The 27,162-nt window shown below is 43.2% G+C and overlaps 1 protein-coding gene across 2 annotated transcripts in view; it reads right to left on the bottom strand.

Moving 5' to 3' along the window:
• Positions 1-27,162, bottom strand: part of LOC306971833 (neural-cadherin-like) — a 98,665-nt gene that overhangs the window by 5,466 nt on the left and 66,037 nt on the right. Inside the window, exons 18-31 of one of the 2 annotated variants that reach the window (XM_079568231.1) lie at positions 25,374-26,982; positions 24,571-24,664; positions 22,026-22,210; positions 20,171-20,400; positions 18,558-18,835; positions 13,727-13,941; positions 12,055-12,176; positions 11,799-11,926; positions 9,899-10,022; positions 9,115-9,298; positions 8,727-8,890; positions 6,387-6,651; positions 5,102-5,285; positions 3,883-4,130 (exon numbers count right to left, since the gene is read on the bottom strand). In XM_079568231.1, the coding sequence (XP_079424357.1) occupies positions 3,883-4,130; positions 5,102-5,285; positions 6,387-6,651; positions 8,727-8,890; positions 9,115-9,298; positions 9,899-10,022; positions 11,799-11,926; positions 12,055-12,176; positions 13,727-13,941; positions 18,558-18,835; positions 20,171-20,400; positions 22,026-22,210; positions 24,571-24,664; positions 25,374-26,982 (4,030 nt within the window). Of the gene's footprint in view, positions 1-3,882; positions 4,131-5,101; positions 5,286-6,386; positions 6,652-8,726; positions 8,891-9,114; positions 9,299-9,898; positions 10,023-11,798; positions 11,927-12,054; positions 12,177-13,726; positions 13,942-18,557; positions 18,836-20,170; positions 20,401-22,025; positions 22,211-24,570; positions 24,665-25,373; positions 26,983-27,162 lie in introns of those variants that run through there. The other variant, XM_079568232.1, reaches the window with a different exon arrangement.

The raw sequence follows: 27,162 nt of genomic DNA, 5'->3' as shown, positions 1-27,162 counted from the left end.
ACCTTAGGAGCACGTTGGCGTCCACAGTAAAGATATTACTATGCAGACGTCGAAGTGCTTTTAAGGTGTTGTTACGCCTTACAGTATAGGACCCCTTTTTATCCACTGATAAAATCGACGTCTGTTTAATTTTTGGATGACTATATTTGGATCGTGCAACTACGCATGCAACCGTATTAAAATAAGGAAAATGTGGAAGATCTTGGTCACTTCTAACTTCACCCCTGTTTGGCCCCATAGAGGAGTGGAGGAGAGGCTAAATGCTAACAACATCTTTGGTCTTTTTGGGTAACTGAGAACACGCACAAAGACAAGACAGGTACGCATCAACTCGTCTAAGCTCAGGTAAGAACATATCTCAGCATGGAAAAACTGTGGCCTGTTCCTTTAATTACAAAACTATCGGTCTCATCAAACTTTGAATTGGTGTTATTGTGACAGGCCTAACCCCCAGCCACTGTATCACATTGCTATGCCGATCTCATATCCCAAAGCAAAACCAGGCTTAGCGGCTTCCCCTTTCGTTCCTGAGCGGTCATCCCCATGACAGGCTTATAGGGAGAGTGCTATTGATCAGCAATGACCCCATGGCACCATCTCTGCGTTGAAAGCTCGATGCAGAAAACAGCAGAATTTCGATGAGCGGACCGGCCCCAGTTGGCTTCAGAATTAGCCGTTCTGAGATGCACCCCGCAGGCTGCAGACTCACCCAGACCCTCCGCCTCACTTAGCTCGTATGAAGCACATCACTGGTGGGGTTCAATACGCAGCGCACGCAGGTAAACATACACAGACGAGTTTTAGAGGACCCTTGACCGCGTGCCCCCGAGCCCAGACCCTCAGCAACTGGTGTGTACGTCCACTGAGATCAATATCACTCAGGGTGGAGAACAAACATCACAGTCATTCATCAATCTATAATGCTGCTGCCTTTTTGGCCCCTCACTGTTACTGTGAAGGACTGTTATGAACGTAGCCTACACTTGCCGGCACATAATAGAAGTGTGCATATGTAAACAACCCGCAACAACACAAACACTTTCTCTTTGCCAAGCCAGAGATGTAAATAAGGAAATATAATGAGGAGGATCAGTTAGAGATGAGAAAATGTGATGAAGAAGCAGAAGGAAGAAAATGAGACAGGTGAAATAGGATGAGGTGAATAAATCATTTATTTATAAGTCTTTTATGGGAATATAGGCTTGGCACTTTACATGGTCTCTTGGCATCATAATCCATACAGGAAACTAATTTCTCTCACTCTTCAGAAAAGAAAAAAAAAACTGAATTTGATTCTGGGCTAATGAGGCATGGCCAGACATGAGTACGTCAGCCTTTGTCAATAGCATGCACTGAACTCACACTCTGCTCTCTGTGATGGCTTATGTAAAACTTAATAATAGATGAACATTTTAACTTTTAATGCACGTTGAGGCAGAGAAGGAGTCCCCCTTTAATTTAGCGCCCAGCCAGCAGCCTCCGATTAGCGTGGTGTGTGTGTGTGTGCATAGTGTGTAAGTGTGAAGGACCTAGTGGCTCCAGTGGTGATCTGGGTCATCATTAAACAGGAACATAATGCACAACTAGATATTCATTACTACATCACCATTGCACAGAACCTATCTATGTCTCAAGGATTTTGTGACCAAAAATATAACACTAAGCAACACTAAAATCTAAGAGCAAGTACAAATGATGTTTGACTTTTTAAAACTCAACTTCTGGTGTGTGCTGTAAAAGCCTCATCTGCGTTAACTTGCAAGGGTGTGCGACTACTCTAACTTAGAATGCAAGCAATGCATGAATTTTCATGAATGATGCCAAGGCCACACTTCATCTTCTTTGAATTCATTATCAAATATTGAAGACTGCTTCATATGTTTCACTGTGCAGTGTCAGAATAACTGATGTCCCAATACTAGCCACATGCCTAAGGGGAGCGTTGAGTCAGTTATAGAGGCAGTGACAGTGTATTGAATTGGCCAAGCGTTTTATAAGCCCGTCTCTGACAGAAAGACTCATAAACACCAATGTGGCCCCACGGAGGATAGTGTGAGCAGAAACATGCAAGTCACTTACACACATGTCTGAGCCCCTGTTTGTGCAGAGACCACAGTGCAACTGTGCAACACTGTCATGTTCCACCGCTGTTTGACATCAGCAAACCTCAAGATGAATTCTACTTAAATTGCATTGATTTATTCAGCTCCCCATGCACTGTAGTGTGCTGCCATTAGATGTGTGCCATTGTAGAGTTACTGAAGATTTTTAGATAAACTTACAAATATCAATGAAATATTTATTCATTGAACCTAATCAGCACAACTTAATCCAAAGACCAGGATTACCATTTACGCTAAAAACAGCAGTAAGAAGCTGTCCCACTCTTTTAAACTGCTATTTTTGTAACATAAAGACTAATACTCAAAATCTAAATTCTAAATTGAGTGTTTTTGTTGCTCTTCTTAGTAAAATACACAGCAAACATCTTAGTGCTTGAAAGTTAAGCATTCTAGTGGTTAAAATAAGTATTTCACATTATCAATTGTTTATGCTGAAGCAGAAAATAAGTAGTATTGTCTTCCAGTACCCTACTAAATATTAGATCCTAAAAGCAACTACAAAATGTATATTACTTCAGGTAATCACATAGTGTTATGTCTGGCTCTGTCCGCCGAGTGATTTGTTCATCCCACAATTATGAGCAACACTGTATTTCTACACTGTGCACAGCAGACAGACTGAAGGAATCGTCAAAAATATATAGGTGCACTCAAGAACATTCCACACGAGCTAACGGGAGAATTCTCCCACACAGGGCATGAGCGTATACATTTGTGAACCTGTGACCTCTAAGGAATCAGGATCATCTCTTGTCAGTCTTCAAAGGCACACGGCTTTTCCCCAGATTCACCATATCTCCTCTAAAGTCAGCACCAATCTCTCAGGGCAAGCATTAGAATCCTCAACCACAACATGAACAGCGTATTCTATTCAGTATTCATTTGGCTCTAATAACCTTGTGAACTGTTTGTATGGATCTTGCTGCCTTCACATTGATTATTTCATGTTATGTTGAAAATGTTATAAATCCTTGAGACTTAAAACAAAATAGAAAAAATGCATGAAGAGGAGAAACTATTATTTTTCATTATGTGGACATGATAACCACAGAAATAGACCGCATAGATCTAGCACTTTCAAGGGTTCAGTCCTATTCTGTGTTTGGCGACGTACGAGGCTTCATTAAAGTGCACAAGCATATACACCCATTCAGAATGTCACGGGAAATAAATGTACAATGAAATGAGAGGAAATCCTAAAATACATTTGGAAAACATAAAGTCATGGACAATGGGACATCAAATAATAAGACGGTTCAACAGAAGAACAGTGAAATTGACTTGTGATGTTACAACAGAACATTGGGAGAGACATGGGACACGGAAGTGATGAGAAATACAGACAAAAACATATAAAGAAAGCCACAGATTCTCGGGGGACTTTTACGACTTCCCTGTGAGTCTCAAATTAAGGCCCACCATGTTCTCTTCCCCCTTGTTCCCTTCTGCTACAGGTATTTGTTTCATGTTTCCACAAACCTCCCATCACACCCGGCACAACCCAAGAGATCAATACAGAGACAAGATGTGTGTATGAACAGCCTTCACAAACAGATGGAAAACAAAAATACAGCGGCTGGCGCACATAAAAACAAACATCATACAAAAATTATACAAGTATACACCAACAGAAAGATAAAATAAGACAAGATGGAAGACAGTGAAGGCAAATAAAAAGATATATCAGGTGTTATTGGACAGAGAAGAAGTTGAGCGGCGCGTTACCACAGATAGAAAAGCACATAGTCGACATAGCTACCTAGAAATGCCATGACGCAGATGCTGATCGCGAACATGGAGCTCACGCTGAGGCTGTTGCCCTTGTCGTGGAACAAGGCCAGTGTCACCTCGCAATGGCGCCCCCTGTAGCCCTGGCTGCAGTGGCACGAGTACCGAGAAGGCGAGTGGGGGACGCAGGTGCCGTGACGACAAGGACGGCTGGCACATAAAGTGTAGACGCACACTTTACCCACTGCGCTCTCTTTGGTTAGGTGGCCTGGAGGGCACCTGTGGAAAAAGAAAGAGGTCTGAATGAAAGAAGGACAGGACACATCTGGGGACACACAGGACAAAATGAAGGGTTTAGAGTCTAGAGAGCTGTTAACTTGAGCTGCCAGTGTGAAAACAAACCCTGAGGAGCAATGCCTCTCATGTCCGATTTGAAAGACAGGTAGCCCACGATACGCATGTAAAGAACAATATCAAAATAGGCACTGTGAAGCTGTGATCGCCTCTTCACTGGTACTCCTGTGCGTGTTTTTGCCCAAAATATCCTCTGAATATCACTCTGCACACTCCTTGCCTCTTCTGGTGCTTTATAACCTGAGGCTGTGCTCCAATCACCATCTATGGATATTCCATCAGTGTGAAAAGTCTCACACAGAGTCTGAGTGTCCAGAACTACCGCTCGCAGATGGAGTGGCCCCGCCGAGTTTAAAGGGACAGAGAGCGGGTGCCCTTATCAGCTATTCTCTCAAGCTCACACGCGGCACACTGTACAGCTCCAACAAGCCAGCTGAGGCACCACTCGAACAGTTTTATCAAGCTTGTTGTTTATTTTTTTATTTACTTCATCATTATGTCATGTTGAGAGTTGCTAAATCTTGCACACTACTTTTAGCTACAACTTTGGTGTGAATCAAATTCTGCATTATTGTAGTACATTCATTATTATTTACTTATTTTTGAAATATACAACAGTTGTTTTAATTGCACACGTGTACGATCAAAGCATTTAATTTTGCGTTATTTGTTACTGTATCCTTGGTGCTTACTCTAGAGAGTGTGTGAATGTTTTTGCATCTTCAATAAATTATTTCAATTGGAAACAATGTTTTTAATGTTACTAATTATATCATGGGTACCCTGGTGATGTGCAGCACCTGCCATCGGATACCTACATGCAAATGAGAGCACAGTGAGCCTGCTTACTGTAAGCTCTTTAAATATCCCGAGCTTATCCTTTCTGTTTACAGCACCTGCACTCGTGATGTCTCCAGAGGTCCACACAGACCAGGGGAGGAGAGCACTGGTGCTTCCTGCACGCGTCGGAGGAGCAGCCTGGTGAGACACCTTGAGAAGTGATCACCTGAAGTCCTTCTGTAGGCCGCTCCATGTCCAGCGGGACAGAAAGCCCATTAAACCTTAGGTCCCGTAAACAGCCTAATGAGAGAGACGAGAGAGAAAGAGAGAGAGAGAGAGAGAGAGAGAGAGAGAGAGAGAGAGAGAGAGAGAGAGAGAGAGAAAGAGAAAGAGAAAGAGAAAGAGAAAGAGAGGGAGGGAGATATACAAGAGAGGGAAAAAAGAGAGAGAAAGAGAATCAAGCGAGAGAGACAAGAGAGAAAGGGAAAAAGAGACAGAGAGAGAAAAAGAAAGAGAGACAAGAGAGGGAAAAAGAGACAGAGGGAGAAAAGAGAGAGACAAGAGAGAGAGAGAGAGACAGAGAGACGAGAGAGGGAAAAATAGAGAGAGGGGAAAAAGAGGGAGAGAGAGAGAGAGAAAGAGAGAGACAAGAGACAGAGGGGAAGACAGGGAGAGAGACGAGAGGTTAAAAGAGAGAGGGGGAAAAGAGAGAGAGGGAAAGAGAGAGAGGGAAAAAGAGACAGAGAGAGATAGAGAGGCAAGAGAGAGAGAGGGAGAGAAAGAGTCAGAAAGACAGAATGTGAGAGAGAGGGAAAAAGAGAGACAGACGAGAGAAAGAGACAGAAAGAGAGAGAGAGAGAGACAGAGAGAGAGAGAGAGACAAAGAGAGAAAGGGATATTACAATACAAAAAGACACAGTCAAACACCAGTCCTCAGGCTAACCTTTTTATGGTCACACATTTACTCTCAGCTAACGTGTAAACTTGAAAAAACAAAGGCACCACCCCAATGACACGTTTAGACGTTGGCGGGCAGAGCAGCACATAAGCTGAACACACACACACAAACAGCCTGAGGCCAACCTGTCAGCATGCACCTTTTTTGCTAGATAGTCTCTCTCTCTCAGCAAGTTTTCTCACTCTGCGGGAAGCGCTGGGCCTGACACACGATTTAAATACAGATCAGGAACACTCACATCTTTATCCGACTTATCTTAAACTACGGGGTTAAATCACTGCTGACAGTTCTGCAAGTGAATGTACTAAATCAAACGTGTGTTCTTTAATTTGCCAGCTGAACGGGTGACAATGAAACTTCATTCAAAATCCTGGTTAATTAGTCACTCATCTGCACTTCAATTTCAGCTGTCTTTTTCTGTTAAACTCTCAGCTGCCACGTACCAAGAAAGCTGCGGTTGTGTCCTGATGGAAAAGAGTTGCCGAGCATCACCAGCGTCGGGTCAATAATTATCTCCTGGCCGCGTCCCGGAGAGGCAGTGACCTCCCGTCGCGCCCCGCCGCCGTCCACTCGTAGGGTCAACTCGCGTCCGAAGCGCTCCAGCTCGGCCTCGTGCCACTCTCCGTTATTAAGGCGGTAGGAGTGGAGTGTGACGTTGTAATCTCCATCTCCGAGGTTGTAGAAAACGGCGAGCAGACCCTGGATAACCTGAAACCCACAGCATTCAAGAACACTGCTTTTAAGCGGAGAAAAAAGACACACGGCGGACTTTCACTCGGCTGGAGCTGGCTGCGGTCAATAATGTACTGTATAACATTAGTCATTTTATAATACATACAAAACAAGCATATGTGCACAATCTGAGCATCTTTTTAATATTGAAACAGCCCTGGGCAGCAAAATATAATCACAAGTCAAACTAGAACATGATCTACGAGTAGGGATTGGACATACTGCAACTAAAGAAAACCGAAAATCCAGTTTGGTTTTATATGTCCTTGTAAGAGACAAGAGGCAAAATCTGTCCTCACTGGTGAAATTGCTGGTTCTGAAAAGTTTAGTGGTAAAAAAATGAATTCAACAGTTGCCACAATCCCTTTTTTTGTTTTGTTGTAGCGCTGTTGTACATGCAGCATCACTGTGTGGCAGGAGCTGGAGTCACCCCGAAGGGAAGGTATACGCGAAACAACAATTATCTTCTGCAGTTAAGGATGAGCGAACACAATGGACTACACCAGTGAGGCCCTCCCTTTACTGTGCCTTGTACATGTCCAAAGCTTAATTGGAAACAGTGGGGCAAGATAATTCAGATTCCTGGCCTGAATTAACTATTGTTCCCTCAGCATGCATCTACCCAACTGGGCACGCACACATGCTGCTCTCTGTTCACTGCCTCATCCAGCCCATAAAATGAAAAAAAAAAAAAAAAAAGAATCGTGTAAACTTTGTAAGGGTCATAGGGGAGCTATGTAACCGTCGTTTAACACAAACAGCATTTCAGGCTAAACACTAAAAAAAAAAAAAAACACTGCATGATGTTGATTGAAGAGGTTTATCACTGTAGAAAAGGCTTCCATGAGTTACATTAGAAAATGGTTTTCTTTAAAGAGACCCAATTCATGGGAGAGTGGCATGACGTTTATACCCAGCTAGCCCTCGGTAACCTTTTGCGTGGCTATATTTATTCAGTGTGCACTCAAACCCATATCTACCCTTTAGAAAAATGGGGGGGGGGGGGGGGGGGGGGGGGGGGAGACAGCCCTTTAAATTAGGCCTTGTTGTCAGCAAACACACCAGACTTGCAGTGAAGTGTTTCTAAGAGATTTGAGACAACTGGGCTGAATAGCTTGAGCCATAGATAGGCCTCAGATATTTTATACAGCTCACCAGTTTGGTCCACACTAAAGCTCCACACCACAGCAGAGGCTACATCTTTCTCTTTTCTCTGCCACTGGGCTGTTACTCTAAGGGAGGGGACAACATTGTTTTTTCTTATGTAATCTGAAAGTCTGACAAAGAACAAGACAAGAAGGCCAACAGTTTAGACATCACTGTCTCACAAACACATGATGAGACAGAGCGCTGGAGCAGAATGTGCCATAATAGAGGCAGGTTCACTGCAAACAGCTGACCTGGGACTTGTGAAATGACAATTTTAACACAACGTTTGCTTCCAGGAGCTGCTCATTGTATTTGGTCTGTCAGTTATTGAGACTGTCTACTCAGCGTTGCACTAGACAAGAGGTTTTAGGGAGGTTATACAAACTCAAGTGGACCTGTGAGGTGGAGAACCGTTGAGGAGAGTAAGCACCCTCGCTGAGTTCAAGCAAAGACAGGCAGCATGGAGCACACGTGGCTTTGGGCTGACTTCTCGAAGCACGCTGTGTCAAAACCCTCAAGCTTAGAACACAAGATCTGACCTTCGCTTAAGAGGCGTCTGAACTGAAATTACAGTGCATGTACTGGCTTTGCCACTTCAGAAAAGGGCTGGAAACATTAACCGGAGACATAAATAACCTTGAAATAAAGCAGCCCTTTTTAATCACAGTCTCTCATTGGAAACATTCTGTGGACTTTGTGAAAAGACCTTTTCAAGTACATGCATATGTCAATCACCAGCCTCCACTGTATCCGCCCATATGTCCCCAGCCCTGATATTACTCACTCTCAGCCTGACAGGCATTTGCTACAATCATTGTCCGGGCCCTCATCATCATTTTAAGGCTCACAAACAAAACAATTCGAGCTGTCAGGTTACAAAGGAGTGGCGGACAGAGACTAACCTCTAAACGTAGGTATTCATTCTGCTCCTGGGAGAGCAGGCTGAGGATCACTCCAGAGTTGGCGCGTGTTCGGATCCCCACTTGCACACGTGTCTGTCTCGCTGGGAGCGACCATAGAAACTGGAACTGAATGTGGCTTCGTCCGTCAAAGGAGAACTCTGGAGCTGCGTGTCCATCAAACATACACACACATAGCAAAACTCTTGTTCAATTAATTCAGCTGTCAAATAGGAAATAAATGGACATATCTCTCTAGGAGAGCTGACTGTTCGGCTCTTTATATAAAATGATCTTTCCACACTGGCAAAGCAATGCCTATAGGTTACAAAACATAATGTTCCTGTCTCCACAGGAATCTAAAAGCCACAAGGAAATATTCTGGGCATACCTTTGTCACATTGTGGCCCTGAGAATCCAGCCTTACAAAGGCAGCTAAAGGAGCTCTGTTCACCGTTGCAGCGCCCCCTGCTGCCACAAGAGGAAAGTGACTCCTTTTCATCACAATGGTCATCGACATGAGGGCAGGCTGGTATAGTGTTGGCAGAATCAGCTGGAGAACCAAGGTCATACAGCTGGAATGAAGAAAAAATAGAAGCAAGACATACATAAAAGGGACAATATTTTTGTGAAGTGGAGAGAAGTGAGGAATTGGATTTCTCTGTCCTAGCAATCATCTAGGGTGAGTAAAGAGAAAAGTGATTGCAGAGTAAGAGCATAATTCCTTCTTGTGGTTTGACTCAATAAACTCTTATCAGTGGGTACTAATTTTTTGAATGACATAGTGCATGTGGGACCTTTTTGCACAATTTGCTCAAATCATACAAAAACCTGAGTATTATTTCAATCTGATATTTGATACAATAAGCACCAAGAAAATTAATTTGGGTGCATTTTATAACTACTGATGAACCACTTGGCTCAAATAGATACTGTAATGCCCTATTGCAACACAAGCATTGTGAATGGGGGGTATACAAGAAGCTGTTTTAGATTTCATCCAGCTCCCTAGCTTAAGTTAAAGCCCTTGTTTCCTGTATCAGCATTTAGCCAAACTGATCACGATTTTATAGACAACAATGAAGAGATCTATACTTCTAAGTAATTCATTTTCAATAGAGTTTAGAGACAAGCCTTGCAGCTATATATATATATAGACATTTGAGCCGCAATACCTGGCTATCCACAAGCAGGTTTCGAATACATCCACTGTAGTGCTTATACTGTAGCTGGGGGTATTCATAGGTTATGTTCTCGTTGACCCCTCCAAGCTGTAGGACATGACTTCCATTCAGATACCTGTGGGAAAAAAATAAAGCCATTCTCAGTGCACTGTAAACAACGAGAGCAAGCAAAGAGTGCGCGAATGAAGGAAAGCAAGGACAACTCTTCAAGGCTTCCATTCAAAATGTGCTGCAATAAAAGGGAGAGATGCCGGTTGCAAGGAAAAGAAAGGAACACTGGCGCATCATATAAGCTGTCAAGGTTAAAATTCACACATTCATTTTCTTTTTCAAGAAAAGCTGTCAATTCTGTGCCTCGCTCTGACACCAATATGGCACCCTATTCTTGTGCCATTTGCCTTTCAATAAAAGTAGAGGCGGGATAGAAAAAACATATTGTGGAAAGGTAAACTACTGGCCACAGAAAATTAGGTGTAAATACCACACTCACCGGGTTAACACACAATTATATTTGTTAATGTTTACTTGAGTAGGTCAATTAAAACCTATTGTAATTGGACTTTTAAGTCATGTCGTAGTATGGCGGTTTTAAAGATAGCTGATATATGCACATTAATTATCATAACAGCCTTATTGTGCAAGCACAGTGGTGTGTTAAGTAGTGAGAAAAAGCAAAGTTAGCAATGGCAAACTGCTGGGCGAGAAAGCTGTGTGAAGCACAAGCAGAAAGATTGGTTTGTATTTTAAGGATTATATCTGTGGATTTTATCAGCAGTTTTTCCCCTCCAGATACGACAGGCAGGTACATTGAGAAATTGAACAGTCGGGTTAAAAAACAGACTGAGTCAGTCTCTAATAAGATTTAGAGGAGTGATTTCATGGCGCCTGCACGTAAACACCATTGCAGATACTATTTATTGAACATGACATATATAATATTGCTGTTGTGTAAGAGCAATGCTGCTAACGTATGAGTAAGAGGAGAATCACATACTGACACAACCCTTAGAGAAGCATTGTGCTTTTATAAGACGTGCAAAATGAAGAATTCCTATTCAAACAAACCAGAGTATAGTATTTAACATTGTAGCAGAAACACATATTGTTTATTGTATTTGTGTGTCATTAATGAGTTCTGCAGATGGAGATTAGCCTGAGGTCGACTCTGGTACAATGCATTAAACGGCAGCACTGTGTGAAAACATCGGGCCTTTATTATATATAAACATATACTAAATGTAATTAGTAGCTTCTGCAGAGTGCCTAACTGTTAAGGGTTCATGTAGATGTAATTATTTCTTGAGATGTTCTGTTTGAATACTGAGGGCTGCGAGCGTGCCGAGTAATGAAACAGTTCTTTTATTGCCAAACCAACAACACTGGAACTGTCTGCGACTCATTTTTAACAGTAATTAAATGTCACTTTAACAATAGCAAAATCACATTTAACGTCATCTACTGCCAGCTCGATGCATGAGCAAAGCTTCATTCTTACTTAAACATGTTGTATAAAATTTTACAGGAGTAGGGATGACACAGCAATAGGCCACTGTTGTCACTGATAAAACAGATACAACATAACATTTTGGAGAGCTATTTTCACAAATGAATGACAATATTTTTTTTTTATTACATTATATTTTCTTCCAAAAGAATCATTACCACAACTGCAGCAGTCAGCCTTAGGACAAACTCAATATCTGAAAGTGTAACCACAGAAAAATGTCCAAACTATCTTTAATGGTTTCATAAATCCTAAACACACAGCACACAACCTCGGGATTGGCTTTATTTGTGAGGGCTTTTGAGTTTATTGGCTCCCATTGGAATTCAGACGCTTTGTTATTGTGAAGCTCCGCTCAGACAACTTTTATTTAATTATTGATCTTACTTGTCCCTGTTGGGCGTCACCCCTCGGATTTCACAGGATGAACGGTCCTCTGTCATGGCCCAGGAGTCCACACCTTCCGTCTCCATGACAATAGCACTGGAACATCGATCAAGAGTGAAGCGCACTTCCTTAAAATGAGGAGGGAAAGTACAAGGCATTTTAGGCTATGTTTGTGTGGAACCAGGCCTCACACATTCAGATCTGAGAGCAGTCTGCTGTATAACAAATGTCACATAAAACACAGGTATTTACTCACCTTGCTGTTACTCCTGACGTCGAGGCGGTGCCACCGTCTGTCAGCGACGTTTTTTGTTAATTGGAGGACCACAGTTCCAGAGCCGTGATTGATTTTCAGGGTGGGCGACCCGGCAATCAGCTCTGAAAAACAACAACCAAATTACGGCAAGGTCTGTGAATTAGTGCTAATGAGAAAGCTGTTATTTGGAAATGAGGTAGGCCCCACAGAGAATATCACCTTTAATATTTCAGTTATGGAAGCAAACCAATTGAAAGATGTTTAAACGAGATAAATAAACACTGCTCGGAGTTAATGGGAAAATATGTATCAAAATTATGCTGCGTTTAGATGTTAATGCAGGAGCAGATTGAATGAACGCATCCAGGCACAAAGCACATCAGTTCACAAACATATCGCTTTATGTGACATGGAGTCATAGGTTGTAACTTCCTCCCCTAGGGCCTCCTCCAGAAGCCCAGGGGGACCACCTCAGTTAACTCCCCTCAACATGAAGGAGCAGCAATTCTACTCCAAACTCCTCCTGGGTGACTGGACAGGACAGGACGTTTCATTTTGACAGTCTTGCCTTTTCGGTCAAACTTTAGATTGCCCCACGTGAATAAGGAGGAGGTACTGTTTTGCTTAGTTTTTTTTTTTTTTCTTCTAATGGACATTTGTCAAAAGTTAGGCTGGACTAAAATCAAGCCATGACTCCAGGACTTCAAAGGAAAAATATGTGTCAGTCTAAAAGGCAGTTGGACCATACCGCCTATAGCAGGGGTTCCCAACTGGCGGACCTGGGTCCAGATCCAGACCTCCAGAGGCTTGAGTCCGGACCCCAAGGCCTTTCCATCCACTCCATATACTTAATATCTCAGGCTGAATTAACAGTTATTTAAACAATATTAAAAACATTTTAATAAAATGGCAAATTGACTGATTCATTGAACAGCTCTGCTATGTAAATAGACAAATGTCGATATGTCGAAAGCTAGGAAAGTAAAGTTTGCGGACCTCGAGCCGATTTAGTTGGGGACCCCTGGCATAATGTAGTATGCCTGATCCCGTCAGATCTCTGAAGCTGAGCAGGTTAGGGCCTGGGTAGTACCTGGATGGGTGAGACTGCCGAGGACAACCAGAAAGCCGGGGTGAATGTAGTTTGTGAGTGAGTGGAGGTGGTCAGATTGGCAGTCTAGCTACACACTCGCAGTTTAGCATGGAGTGATTGAATAACACACAAAATCGTCTGGAATCGTGTCATATCAGACTAATGCTTTAGTATAGTCGATTGCTGTGGATGGCACTCCTCCTCCCACAGGTTTACATGGTTTGTAGTCGCTAGCTCTGGGAGTTGTGACATACTCCACTCTCTGAATAAAAACAGGTAGACTATTTTGAATAATAGCCTGGCTAACTGAACTGGGAGTTACAAGTATGAATTATGCATGACCTCACTGGCTTATAGTAGTGTAATGCATCTGCCGCTCAACAAGAGACAATTGAAATTCACCCTTTTACTCAGACCTTCCATTGTATCGATCAACAGTACACACTTCATACAAGCAAACAGTATTTCTTCCATAGATCTCGTTATCTCTCCTTCGCTAATTAAACTTCGCATTCATTTTAGCGTCCGGGAGCTGGAAAGCCAGAGGGGGGGCGTCTAATTAACCCCGAAGCTTTGCGTTACCTATGGCCATGTAGTCCTCGCCGTCCCCGGGCATCAGCGTCGCCAGCGGGCCGGCGTACAGCAGCAGTCCGTCATCCTCCTCTGTCATGAACTCCAATGCAAGATGGCTATCAAAGCATGGCCTTATAGGGGGAAACCAGGCATAACCGTTGCCAAGGAAACTAAGTCTTGTCTGCTGACAGTCAGGCCCCTCAAGCTGTGGGGGGCAGAGGCACCTGTAGCGGGAGGAGGTGGGGGAGACAAAGGTAAAAGAAACTGTCAGTGCTGTTTTTGTTTCTGCGGCGAAAAACGCTTCCACCGCTCAATCTCCGGACAACAAGGTGACTCTTCCCTGCCAGACGGGATATTGGTAACCTTTTTTTTTTTTACCATTTCTTGGCCATGATTTCAAAAGTTTGGAAATTAAATGAAACACTTAGGGCATTTGGCAACGAAACGCACAACTCCACACATCATGTATTTTTAAACCGGTTAATTATGTTTAACAGTTGGCTTTGGTTGTGAAATTGTGCTCTGCTCCAGTGTCATAAAAATACAGTCTTTTCACAGCCCAATGCATTTACTCTTTAACTCACATTGCTCTGTTCTGTAAAGCCTAATCATTTGGCTGATTTATGGTACCAGATGCCTTTTAAGCCCCTAAACTAAATATATAGATGCATAACAAAAAAATATTTGGGAGCTACTTCTGCTTTTTGTAAATTGCCTTTCAGGAAATACAGTTGTGCTCAAAGGTTTTCATACCCTGGCAGAATTTCCTCATAGGCCATCATTGGTCTTGCTGACAACAGAAAAGTGCACCATAGCTGCTGTGAAATATGGAGGTGGTTCGCTGATGCCACCGGCTCCAGCAGAATAAAGTTAAGGTCCCGTCAGTGGCCATCTCAGTCCCCTGACCTCAATATCACTGAACCACTGTTGGGAGAGCTCAAATGTGCAGTTCATGGAAAACAGCTCAGGAACTTATAGGAACTGAAGGCTTTTTGCCAAGACGAATGGGCCGCTTTACCATCAGAAAAAATAAAGAACCTCATCCACAACTACCACAAAAGACTCCAAGCTGTCATTAATGTTAAAGGGGGCAATACATGGTATTAAAACTGGGGTATGTAAACTTTTGATCGGGGTCATTTTGGTACATTCTTTTTTCATTATGATTTAAAAATAGCAAACTCACTTGTTTGACCACTAACTATGAGTGAATTTTTTTTTTTTCTTCTTTCTTGTTCTTTGAAAAATAGTCAATACAAAATTCTCCCAGGCTATGTAAACCTTTGAGCACAACTGTATATATTATAAGAATGATAAGAAACGCAAAAAAAGAACACAACCATTCGTTCATCTTCTTGATAGAGATAGTTATGGAAATCTTTACTAATTGAAGTAAATGTCATAATGTTTGTGTGCACTGATATCAACATAAAAAGGCAAGTATAATTGTAGAGCACCATTTATACACAAAGCACTTCAAAGTGCTTCACAGTTGCATCAAATAACAAAAGCGATAAAAAAATCAGAAAGAGAAATACCATATTCTTCTTTTAATTGATCCACCGATATTTAGTTAATATTATGTAAAATGGTTGTGTAAACAACTTTATCTGGGTAATAAGTTAGCATTTGTCCTATGTTATAGACCAGGGGTGCTCAAACAAAATGTATTTACAGGCCCTACAGTCAAAGGCACTAATGCACCGTGTAAAAAGAACATAGAACATAAAGAAATTTTTCATGAAAATGACCCTAGATGTGGCACTCTGTGAAAAATCAACTCAAATCAACTTTCTGTTCAGTATTCAGCGAACAACTGCAGACACCTCTAGCATACATCTCTACCTCCTCTCACAGGCCAAATCAAATCCTTTGAAAGGTCGATTTGGCCCGCCGGCCCCCCTTTGGAACTCCTGTTATGGACAATAAAGTTCTTGGACCATGAGGATGTTGATTTATACGATACATGCCCTTTGACCACGCTCCATGGAACAGGCCGCTGAAACTGCAAAGAAGGCATTTTTATCAATCGATTGTTTGCATGAGCCATGAATCCTTGAATATTCAATTGTTCATCAAATCAATTAGCTCTGAGCGAGGCATTGCTCTGGTCTGCTCTTTATCTATAACAGCTGCCTGCACCTAACCCTCCAGAGACTGTTCCTGCTCAGCACACCGCATCCTTTGTTAGCACATAATTAATTCTATTTCTTTCACTTTTCTATGCAGCGAACCACCTCTGATTTACTGGACTTTTCTTTTCACATCTCCGCCAAACCCGGCCCATTCTCATTCTCGAGGTTTTACACACTCTGGTTGACATCTGTGCAATTGCCTTTTCTTGTACTTATCGGCTTTGATTAGAGTCTGATTGTTCGGCATCGTTGCTCTTGCAGAAACATTAGCGGGAAATGAATGTTTTCAGTGCATTGCTGTGACATGTTTGTGAATGCGCCTCCAAATGGTAAATATTAACGCAATCTCTCCCAGGAAAAATTGCCATAAGGGGAAGAGATGATGCTGTGATGAGAAGGAAGGCGTTCCGTCACCACGATGGTGGGTATGGAAAACACCGGTTGATCTCATCCTGTCCCCTCCACTGCAGGCATGTGAGACAAGCTGGCTTCGCTGATAATGTCAAAGCCATCTATTTTCATGCCGTGTCTGAAGAATGCAGTGTATACCCAGGCTGTTAGGGGCTGTTTTTCCCCATTGCTGTTTATTCTGCAGAGGGGCAACACATGTCAAGAATACTGATCTAAACAAAGCAAAACGGGTTTAAAGGCAGAGCGTAGTCCTATGCATGCAGCCAGTCGAGCGCTGTACACCTCGATCTCTGGTTGGCTCTTTCATGTGGCTCTTGAGAGCGCAGCCAAATGAAGGAGCGCGGGCCATGTTTTTCGCACTCTGACTGACAATATCTGATCAGCCGCAGACCGGGGTTTGCCTGTTAAGCTTACTCTACAAAGGAGACCGCCAAAATATAGGATTCTTTGTTGTTGTAATGCAATTCACATAAGGACAAGCGCTACACAGCCCATATAGAGGGAAAGATAGTCTTCTTATACAACAAGGGATCTCGCTGAAGCATGAGCCGCTGCAGAAGACAATTTAAAAGATAAAAGTCAAATGGAGGAAAAAAAAAACCCAGACAGTATTTCTCTCGCTTTGCCCTATATGAACAGAATGTCTCGGACAAAGTTGCATGTTCATGTAAATGGCATTAAATGAGCTTTGGAGAAGTTGTGAACATAGAGGGGGGCCAGAGTTGTGCTAATCCCCTTGCCCTATATTTATTTAATCTGGGCATTAGTGCGCGCCTAAAATGAACTGCATGCTGCTTCCTCTGTGATAGACGACCACAACGGAAGGAACATTTTAAGATTTGGGTTGTGTTGATGATTGATATTTCCGCGATTTTTAAGTAAGTCAAGGTGCTATACAATATTAACATGGTTCGTGAGTAAGACTTAGTGCTGTACATTTTTAACATTTGATGTCAAACTTCAAACGGTTCATAATCCAACTTGTTTGGAGAGCTAGAAGGCTGAGAAGTGAAGTAGAACAACAGTCTAGACACATTCATGCTGGTTCACACTCTCCTAATGTTTTACTTTCAGTTCCTTTTTATTGGTATAATTGGTGTAATTTCAGCATGTTTGCCCCAATTGGGTTGCCCTATACCATGGCAAAAGCCAGTATACAAAAGGGACTCTCTCTCAAATTCCAGCACCTATCCTAATTAGTTCAAATTAAATCCTCATTAGTGCTAGTGCAAGCTTCCAGCAGTTCATTCTCAGTGACTGAACTCTCTTCAGGAAGGGTATGTGCGTCCACAAACTTGCACTTGTGCCCAGTTTAGTATTGGTAAAGTACCATTTATAAATCACAAAGAGAGTATGCTACACAAACAGACTTTAATAGTATTTTTATAGTATTTTTTTCAACTACATGTGCCATTTCCGGTCACCAACCTATAAATACCTCCCGGTCCCTCTCCTCATTCTCTCCTCAGCGTTCATGTGCCCCTCCTTCTCACCCTTATTTCACTACTTTTCATTTCTTCTGTCTTTTTGGTCAGTGGGGATGAAAGCCCGAGAGCTTGTCAATTTCTCCAATGAAGCCCCAGAAGGCCACTTGTTAAAGGGACTATACAGAGTTTAAAAATGTTAAAATTATGTATTTTCCTCCCCCTGCATGTTCCAGCAATGTCCTAAGGTATAAAATGAGCCCAGACCTGTTCACCACAACTGCCTCTGAAATCCTGCACTGTCACTCAAAAAGTTGTTACTTCAGGGCCGAACACCATACACCAGCTTAATATAGAAGGTGCAGTAACACGTTTGACCTGAGGTGGCAGTAGTGAGTATAACATGGTCAACTTGCATCTAGCCCCTTGAGCCCCTTTGAGTACACTTTGTTTTATTTTCTATTTAAAGGTAAACTCATTGAGATTTACAACATCCTTTACCAGAGTGACCAGGCCAAGAGGCAGCACCGCACAAGGATCCATAAAACAGTTCAAATACAAATGGTGAAACACTTGCAACCATCACTTCGTTGTACCAGTTTCATTAACTTAAAAGAACAACTCTCGAAAACTCAGAATAGTTGGAATCAGCTGCAAAATTAGGTGAGGTGGATTTGTGCTTTAACAGTAATTCTTAGTTGAGCATCATCACTTCATCACCTCTTATTCAGCCGACTATAACACACTGCAGGTAGAGCAAGTTAGATCCAATTACAGGTGAGGGATGGTTTCTAAAAGGACCTCAAAAGAGCAATGCAGCATGAAAGGTCGATCCACAAGGTTATTATTTGGAGTGGATATGCGTCTCACCTGTATCCATTCTGGGTGTCGATGCAGGTTCCCCCATTGAGGCAGGGGCTGGTGGGGTAGGAGGAGCAGGCACGGTGTGTCATTTCCCTGCCAGCGCAACCACAAACAGCTGCAGTTGACACTGTGACTGAGACGAGCGACAGAGCACCTGAATCGACCGTGGTGGGCGCATCACTGATGGTTAGTTGGGTGGAGCAGCCACTGGAAGATCTGCAGTCCGCGTGAACACACTCATCCACCTGCACCTGCTTCACACCTGCCCGGAGGAGAGACTGAAGCTGCGGGAGAGTGGAGAGAAACGGGAGAAAAGTTATGGAGAGAGTGTTTTGACAAACTTATATGATCATGTATTGCTGTAATTCACTGGTTCTCAAACTTTTCACATCAAGTACCCCCTCATAAAATATTTGACGACCTGGCCAAGATCAAATCTAAACATAGACAGGGTCTAAAAAGTTGGTTCAAAAAGCTAAATTATGTCTAAACTCTAAACCACACTCTAAACCACAACTTAAAGGTAGAACGCGTAACATTTTGGACTATGCTGTTGCCATCAGTGCCAAACCTTCTCCCAATGACCAGCTCGACACAGATAATGCTATTACTACAGTGGGTAATCAAAGAATGGATTTGGATAAATCTAAAATTCTGCTGACTTTACTCGACATCTCCATGGCAACGAGCTGGAGACGTACCCACTCCCGGTAAAGTTACAGCCATGTCTTAGGAGAGCTGAGCCGCTCACAGCAAAAGCACATGTTTGTTTGTACATTTATGTGGTATTTTTCAATGATGAAAATATCTGTCATAAAATAAATGATTGTATTTCAATTTTATTTTTTGGGTAATATTCTACACGGTGTGGCTTTAAATGCATTCCTCAAGCATATTATCTCTAATTAAAACAAGTCTTAAAAACAGCAGATGATCCTAAGCATTGTCGATACTAATAATCAATGCACCTGTGTTAGAATATATTACTTTTCTTCCAATTCTATAAAAGTAAAATGCATTACATTACATACAGTAAAATGTATGTATGGTAAAAAAAAAAAAAAAACCTATGGTACCGTCAAATGTACAAAAGTTACAAATTTATGTATTGTAATGTATTGTTCCCATTTGACCCATCCTACTCATAACTTCAGTCAGGCTAAGGATCACAATCACATAATGTGCATGTTTTGGGTTGATGGGGGAAACCGGAGCAGACAGAAATGCATGCTACGCTATTTTGATTTGGCAATAAAACCAAATGTGTCCTATTTTCTAAATCTAACACTTTAATTGATAACGCAATAAAGCACAGAATGTAACAGTCAGTGCTCTATGTGAATAATAACTATTTAAAGACTGTTCTGCTGAAATAAAGAATTGTTCTCTGGCCTATTTACAAATTGTTTGTTAATCGTAATAGCAGATAGATAAGACTTGGCAAAATTAACCATGCAGACAAGAAAACATGACAGTGCGAGGCAGCTCACACACGAGAGTTGGTGAGAAAATAAGAGGGCAGATAAAAAGCAGTGTTATCTCTTCCCCTGTAGCTCTTGAGTGTATCACTTGATATATGAGCATTGATCTCTATCTAACCGACAGGACGGGATTTGTACCTTCTTTTTATGAGCAGCGAGGACTCCATGCAGTTTCTCTGGGCGCACATATCCCTGATCAGTTAGCACGTAGAAATGAATGTCCACCACTTTTTCCCCTCTGTCTGCTATGCTGAAAATGTTGATGCTTGCCGTTCTGACGGACAGCGCTTCAGACAGGAAGTCCCAGAACATCTCCAGCCGACTCTTCCCCTCGACGCGAGAGTCGATAAAATCTCTTGCTGTAATGCCTTCAGGAGACAAAGGGAGAAAAGGAACACGAAGTAAGACCGACAGACTTATCAATGACAACTAGAGTGTTGATCAAAGTCAGCAGAGTTTCATCCCATTAACACCAGAGGAAACATAACATCTTTCTATATCGATCCACTTTAATGACTTATTATCCGGTCTTTGAATGAACACTGATGACGTGAAGAGGCATAATATGTGTCTTCACTGAAAAACGTTGTTGCTATTTATATAATTATAGTAATTACTTATTCTACTTTGTTACCACCTACCAATAATATGCAGAGGAGAATGTATGCAGTAGTCAACCTTAATCTCAAAAAATGATAATGACTTTGAGACAGTGGCATTCATAATAGCCTTCGACTCTGATCGCAAAATGGCTTTTAAATGTCAAGGACTTTACCTGACACTTCCAAATTGACCTTTAGAACTCCAATTTGCTCAGTGAGACTGACAGAAAAATGAACACCCTCAACATAAACTTCAGAGTCTGGAGAAAACTGAAGAATAAGAAAACTATTACCACAATCTAGTGGGACTGCCCGTTTAACAATGCTTAGTAATGTTAAATAATGCAAGAAGAAAAAGCAATGTGTGACAGCCTGTTATTTGTGTGTTAACTAGATTGACAAGATGATAATCATTGAATAGAAAGTACCAATTTATCCATGCCTGTGGCAGATGCTGGCTCTCTCAAAATTAGCTTCATAAAGGAATTTAACAACAACAGTGACAACAAAGAAAGAGCGAGGAAGCGATTGTGTCGAGCAAGTGCACAGGGAAATCCTATTACTTTGTAAAAACAACCATTACATGTTATAAACTGCCAGGTCAAAATATCACTGCTTGCTATTGATTAAGAAAATATAGCATAATTAACATGTTGAATAGCAGAGAATTCACTCAAAATAAGAAGTAAAGTACTGTAAAGGAGATAATTACAGATATTGAAAAGGAAAGTGTGAAAATGTGTTCATTTAACTATAAGTGAAAAATAACTTAATAATAACAAAAATGCGTCATATGTAATTTACTATCTTTCGGGCATTTGCTGCATAAAGCTTAAGGGAGGGACGGGAACGTAACCTTATTTTAGGTTATTCTAGGAAAAACAAACAAAACTTGTTCAAATACCTTACGCGTGAATGTAATAAAAGAACGTAATCTTATTTTGTAAAGTGGTTTTCACATAACACAAGTGACCCAAAGTGTTTCACACAAGGGAGGGGGGCTTTCATTCACTTCATAGCCTGTGGTGTTAAGCTATGTTGCCAGTTTCCCCAGGGTTAGACTGAGAGAAGCACGGATGCGCCAACGAACCCTCTCACCAACACCAACCACTCACGAACACCAGCATCCTGGTATTCCCCCGCGGTCTCCGGGCCCTATCCTGCTCAGCTTCCATGATCTGACAAGATCGTGCATTCACAAGGCAGTATGGTTGGATCAGGAGCAAATTAATTTGTAACAAAGGTTCCCAGTTTCAGTAACAGGGTGCTGTAATCATAATTTGTTTCATTATGACAGAGCTGTCAGTGTTTTTACATATTACTGTTCTTTAAGCACACTTGATTTAATGGCATTAACATAAATTCAATGGTTTCTGCCCACGTGTGATTACCTGTCAATTGCAGTGAGGCGGATGACTGCACAGCCTTTTCCTCCAGCTCCCTGATGTGTACTCTAACCCCAGACATCACATCGGGCCAAACCCCATCGGACACCGCGACTTTGAGCCAATAGCTGCCAACAGGAGTGTTCTGTCGCAGGGTCAGCTCTCCACTGCTCCGGTTCAGACTGAAGTACCTGGGAAGAGGAGAAAAGCATAAAGTGATAAGTAGAAGTGGAAAGCTACAGTGAGAGATGGGAACAAGACAAGAAGACTCTTTTACAGACAGGGGAATAGAGAGAGAGCAGAACAGCAATTGAACTGATGGGCTGTACCTGAACTTAAAGTGCCGATAGACACCCTCTTCATAAGAACTTAGTTAACACAATTGGAAATTAAGATTGTGCTAAAAAACTTGTCCCCAGTTTGACATGTTTTGTGATGTTTATTATGTATACTTGAGCGTGGGAGCAGTGGCGTTTTTTTTGTATGGGCGACATGGGTGGTCGCATTGTCCGAGGGGTGGCATTTCTTCAAGCAGAATCGCCGTGCGCCGCTGCGGCCTCTTTAAACCGCGGCAATTATAAAGCTGCAGAGCGGAGCGGCTGCAGATCCACAACAGCTGATCCACAACAGCGGGTACACGCCCCTCTCATTACAAAGGCTCCATGTTTGCAAAGTTACGGCCCGCGCTGCTTATGCGGCGAATAGGCTACTCATGCGCCGATACGCATGGCGCCAAATAAACAAAACAGCGCTCACGTGCTGCTACACATGCTTCTGTTCATCAGCGCAGAAACTATAGGAGAGCAGCTGAGGCGCTCCCTCAAAACAGCGGGACAGTTGAGGAAAGAAAAGACAGGTAGGAATAACAAAATCACTAACAGCCTGTTCGCCTGTTCAGTGCTGTCCCTCCTTTGCGCCTTTTGTCTGGTACAGACTTGGAGAACAGCACTATGAGCACAGCCTGCTGCTATAATTTAAGATCCAGCCTTTTGAGCTTTTTATTCAATTTAATCTGTATGTCCTGCATCTCTCTGAAATAAACACTTGAGCATAAAATCCTCTTGATCCACACAACATTTTTGCAACAGCATTTTAAAAAAAACATGACATTTGGTCAGAATTTAGTTTACACTATCAAAAATTCATCCATCCATTTTCTTCCGCTTTATCTGGGGCCGGGTCGCGGGGGCAGCAGTCTCAGCAGAGATGCCCAAACTTCCCGGTCCACACACACCTCCTCCAGCTGTTCTGGGGGGACCCTGAGGCGACACCAGGCCAGCTCGGAGACATAGTCCCACCAGCGTGCCCTGGATCCACGAGGTCTTGTCCCACTAGGACATGCCTGGAACCAGGAGGCATCCGGAACAGATGCCCTAGCCACCTCAGCTGGCTCCTTTCAACGTGGAGGAGCTCGTAGTAGAGTCATTACGAGCTAGAGTCACAGATCGATAGACGGATCGCCGCACCGATCCGTCTATCGATCTCACACTCCATCCGTCTCTCATTCGTGAACAAGACCCCGAGATACTTGAACTCCTCCACTTGAGGTAAGGACTCCCCAAATTTTGGTATGTATGATGATGATGATGATGATGATGATGCCAGAGATTTAACCCTTTCCTAACTTTCCTGACACATTGTTAGCATCACAATTTTTCACAGGGATGAGTTTATCGGCGCAAAATATATATTTATATATATTTCACAAAAGGGTCACTATACAGGGTCACTTTCACTGAAATGGTAGAAAACTCCCTTGCAATATACTAAAGGAGGAGAAAACTAATTTGGGTCCATTACTAGAAAAAAAAAAATAGTGCCTTTAAGCATTGTGAGTGAGGGGGCCAGAACCGCCAAGCATTGTGAGTGAGGACGCCAGAACCGCCAATGGCAGGAAGAGACATATTTATATATAAGCCAAAAAATATGTTTGTGAAGCCTCTCATTCGTCCAGGGAGTATTCATCGTAGTAAAGTATAAAAGCCAAAAAATAATCTGCTAAATAAACTTGATCGTTGTCTTGGTAACTACCTGAATTTGTTAGATGAATAAAACAAAATTCAATTGGCATTTCTAATCTGATCCAGAGGGTGTGAATACAGAACAGTTGCACAAGGTCCCTGCTGGAGTCGGGCTGTGTCTGTGAAGCCGCTCCAGTTGAACAGCATTACACAGATGGAGTCGGATTACTTGGTTTGTTTGACTTTGATCACATTTTCCAGAATAGCAGTCACTGGTGATTAAAGGCACTGCTGGACAATGGACGGTGGATGTGAGGCCACCGAATTGGATCTCGGATAAGGAGCGTTAAGGAATATGCGTGCAAAGGAGTGACACCCCTGAAAAAAGGCATTATTACGACACAAATCCAGCTCCAAAACGCTGACTTCACAAGCTTTTTTTTATTTTATTTTCCACATTCTACACCGCTGGCAATTCTTCCGCTGCTGTATTTCTTTAGCGTTTTTGTATTTTGTACTTGGGCGGCACATTTGGAGATCAGTGTGTTTGTCGGGAAGAACAGCTATGTGTTTAACAAAGGAGCTCTTACTTGGCTGCGCTTGCCTCCAGTGTGTAGGTCTTGTTGTCCCAGTCATCAGGATCTGGGGCATATACCCTCCCAAGCACCGCACTTGCCTTCTTCCCTGTTTGAGGTAAACACACACACACATTGATTACGTCTGGACAGAATCTGCTGATGCCCGTAGTTATCTTCCGGTCCCTCTCTTCTCCTTATCTTGCATTCTTGTGTTCTGTTCTACTTATTATGCTCATAACTGTGTGGAGCCCCCACTGCTGGAATGAATAGACTCTCAGTGCTCCACTTCAGAGAGCGGGGAGCTTAAGGAAGCGCGGCTATCTCAGTATGGATTATGTTATTATCGACCTGCAGTGCCAGAGTACTGCAGCTGGATAAACAATGGTAGCCCGGATGAATCACTGAGCGTCTGTTTTCCACAATTACCAAAACTGTCATGTAGCATGAGTGTGCGATCAAAACACTAGCAAGTCAACAAGCCTAACTAACTTACCTGAAGGGAGGGAAGTAAAAAAGACTTGTGATTCTTATCATAATAGGATGTTCAAATGGGCTTTAGGCACGTAAGACTGGCAAGAGGAGAATGCTGCGGGCTTGAGAGAGGATTTGACAATGATATTACCATAACAAAACACTCTCAGAATCTAAAAGGAGGAGAGCAATTATGTATTCCAGACGGCGCTGCAAAGGTATGAGACGGGAAACTTTATACTGTAGTTTCTTCTCTATTTTGAAACGCTGTATAGAGATTCTTTGTAGCAAAAAAAAAATATAGGTGGCAAGTCAAATGAAATGAAGAAAAACAGGCAACTCACCCTTGCGGCTATGCACATAAACATCTTTCTCCCCGGCCTGATGTGCGTTATCATTCAGGTCTCCGATAGTGATGGTGAGGGTGCTTGTGGATGTCATTGGAGGACGGCCGCTGTCAATCATAATGACAGGTAAATGAAACTCCCTCTGCCGTTCCCTGTCAAATCCCCGCAGGGCTGTGAGCGTGGCGGAGCCATTCCCGTGATCCTGCAGGTGGAAGTCGGTGGAGTAATGCGGCGGCAGGAGTATGGAGAAGGGAGGCCCGTGTTCAGGCGTATCCCGGTCCACCACGCGGAGCAGATCGCTGCTGCTGTTGAGCCAGACCACTTGAGGAGCGGGACTGTTCTCCCACAGCACTGGCGCGTAGTCCGTCTCCAGCTCCGGCCCGTTGTCATTCAAGTCCAGCAGCTGCAAGTGGACCGTGGCGCTGCCAGTCAGGCCAGGGGTGCCCCGGTCTGTCGCCATGACAACCAGATCGTAACCTGCCACCGCCTCCCTGTCCAGCGGCCTACCAACTGTGACGACTCCGGCTCGGCTGACTGTAAAATGCCCAAATGGGTCCGACCGGGGATGAATGGTGTAATAAATGTCTCCATTCAAGCCTGAGTCCAGATCGGTGGCTACAACTTGGACTATGCGGGTGCCGACAGCTATGTCCTCCCGAATCGGAGTGAGCAGGTGAGACACAGGGTCAAAAACTGGGCTGTTATCATTCTCATCCTCAACTAGGATCACGCAGTGAATAAAGCTAGAAAAGTCTGAATCCTCCACTTTGATCGTGAGATTGAACCTCTGATCCGCTGTTTTCTCAAAGTCCACGTTCTTCTTCAGCCTCAGCGTACCCATCTTCTCCAACCTGTGGCTGACCATGTAAAACTTTTGCTCCGGGTCCCCTGCCACGATGCTGAAAGAGACTTGCCCATAAGTGCCGGCGTCAGGGTCCACCGCGCTCAAATCCAGCACCAAAGCATCAACACCGGTGCTTTCGGGTATCCTGGCACCGCACCAGTCTTCCCTGAACTTTGGCGCGTGATCGTTGATGTCAGTGACCAGCACGGTGGCGGTCGCGGTGCCCGTCATACCTCCGCCGTCCCGGGCCTCGACGACCAAACGGTGGCTTTCGGCAGTCTCCCGGTCCAGACCCTCTGCCGAAACAGATATGGTGCCAGTGCTGGAATCCATAGCAAAAAGTTGTGCGTTGTTTGCGTTATAAGCGTTTTCAATAATCCGATATGTCAAGATTGCGTTTTGTCCGACAGCTGCGTCGTCAAGGTCTACAGCTGTCATTTCCACAACAAATGTTCCGGGAGGGGAATTCTCCGGCACGCTACTGTGGCAATTATCCGGCGCGCAGGAGAAGGCGGGCGCATTGTCATTGATGTCCCACACATTGATTATAACATCAGTGAAGCCCGTAAGACCCTCGCCTTCCTCATCGGTCGCCATGACTACAAAGCGCCACACAGCACGCTCCTCTCGGTCCACGGTGCGCTGGGCGTACATCTCCCCCGTCAGGTCATTGATCATGAAGTGTGACTCAGCGCCTTGGCCGTGAATAGAGTAACGTATGGCCCCCTGGTCGGCGTCTTTGTCCGGGTCAGAGGCCGTCACCTGCGCAGATAAACAGGCACCTTAAGAAAATGGATATTCTTTCACACAGTCACAAACCCAAATTGCAATTTCCTCTTATCTCTATTCAGCTGTCACCCGGGTCTTCGCCGCCTCTGTATTTTGTCGACAGCCCTATTTAAGTGCTCTATTTCCTGACCACCTAAATCAAAGCATTGAGCT

This window comes from Gobius niger (assembly GCF_951799975.1).
Source record: "Gobius niger genome assembly, chromosome: 12".
Classification (NCBI taxonomy): Eukaryota; Metazoa; Chordata; class Actinopteri; order Gobiiformes; family Gobiidae; genus Gobius; species Gobius niger.
This window is presented reverse-complemented; position numbering and strand designations above follow the sequence as displayed.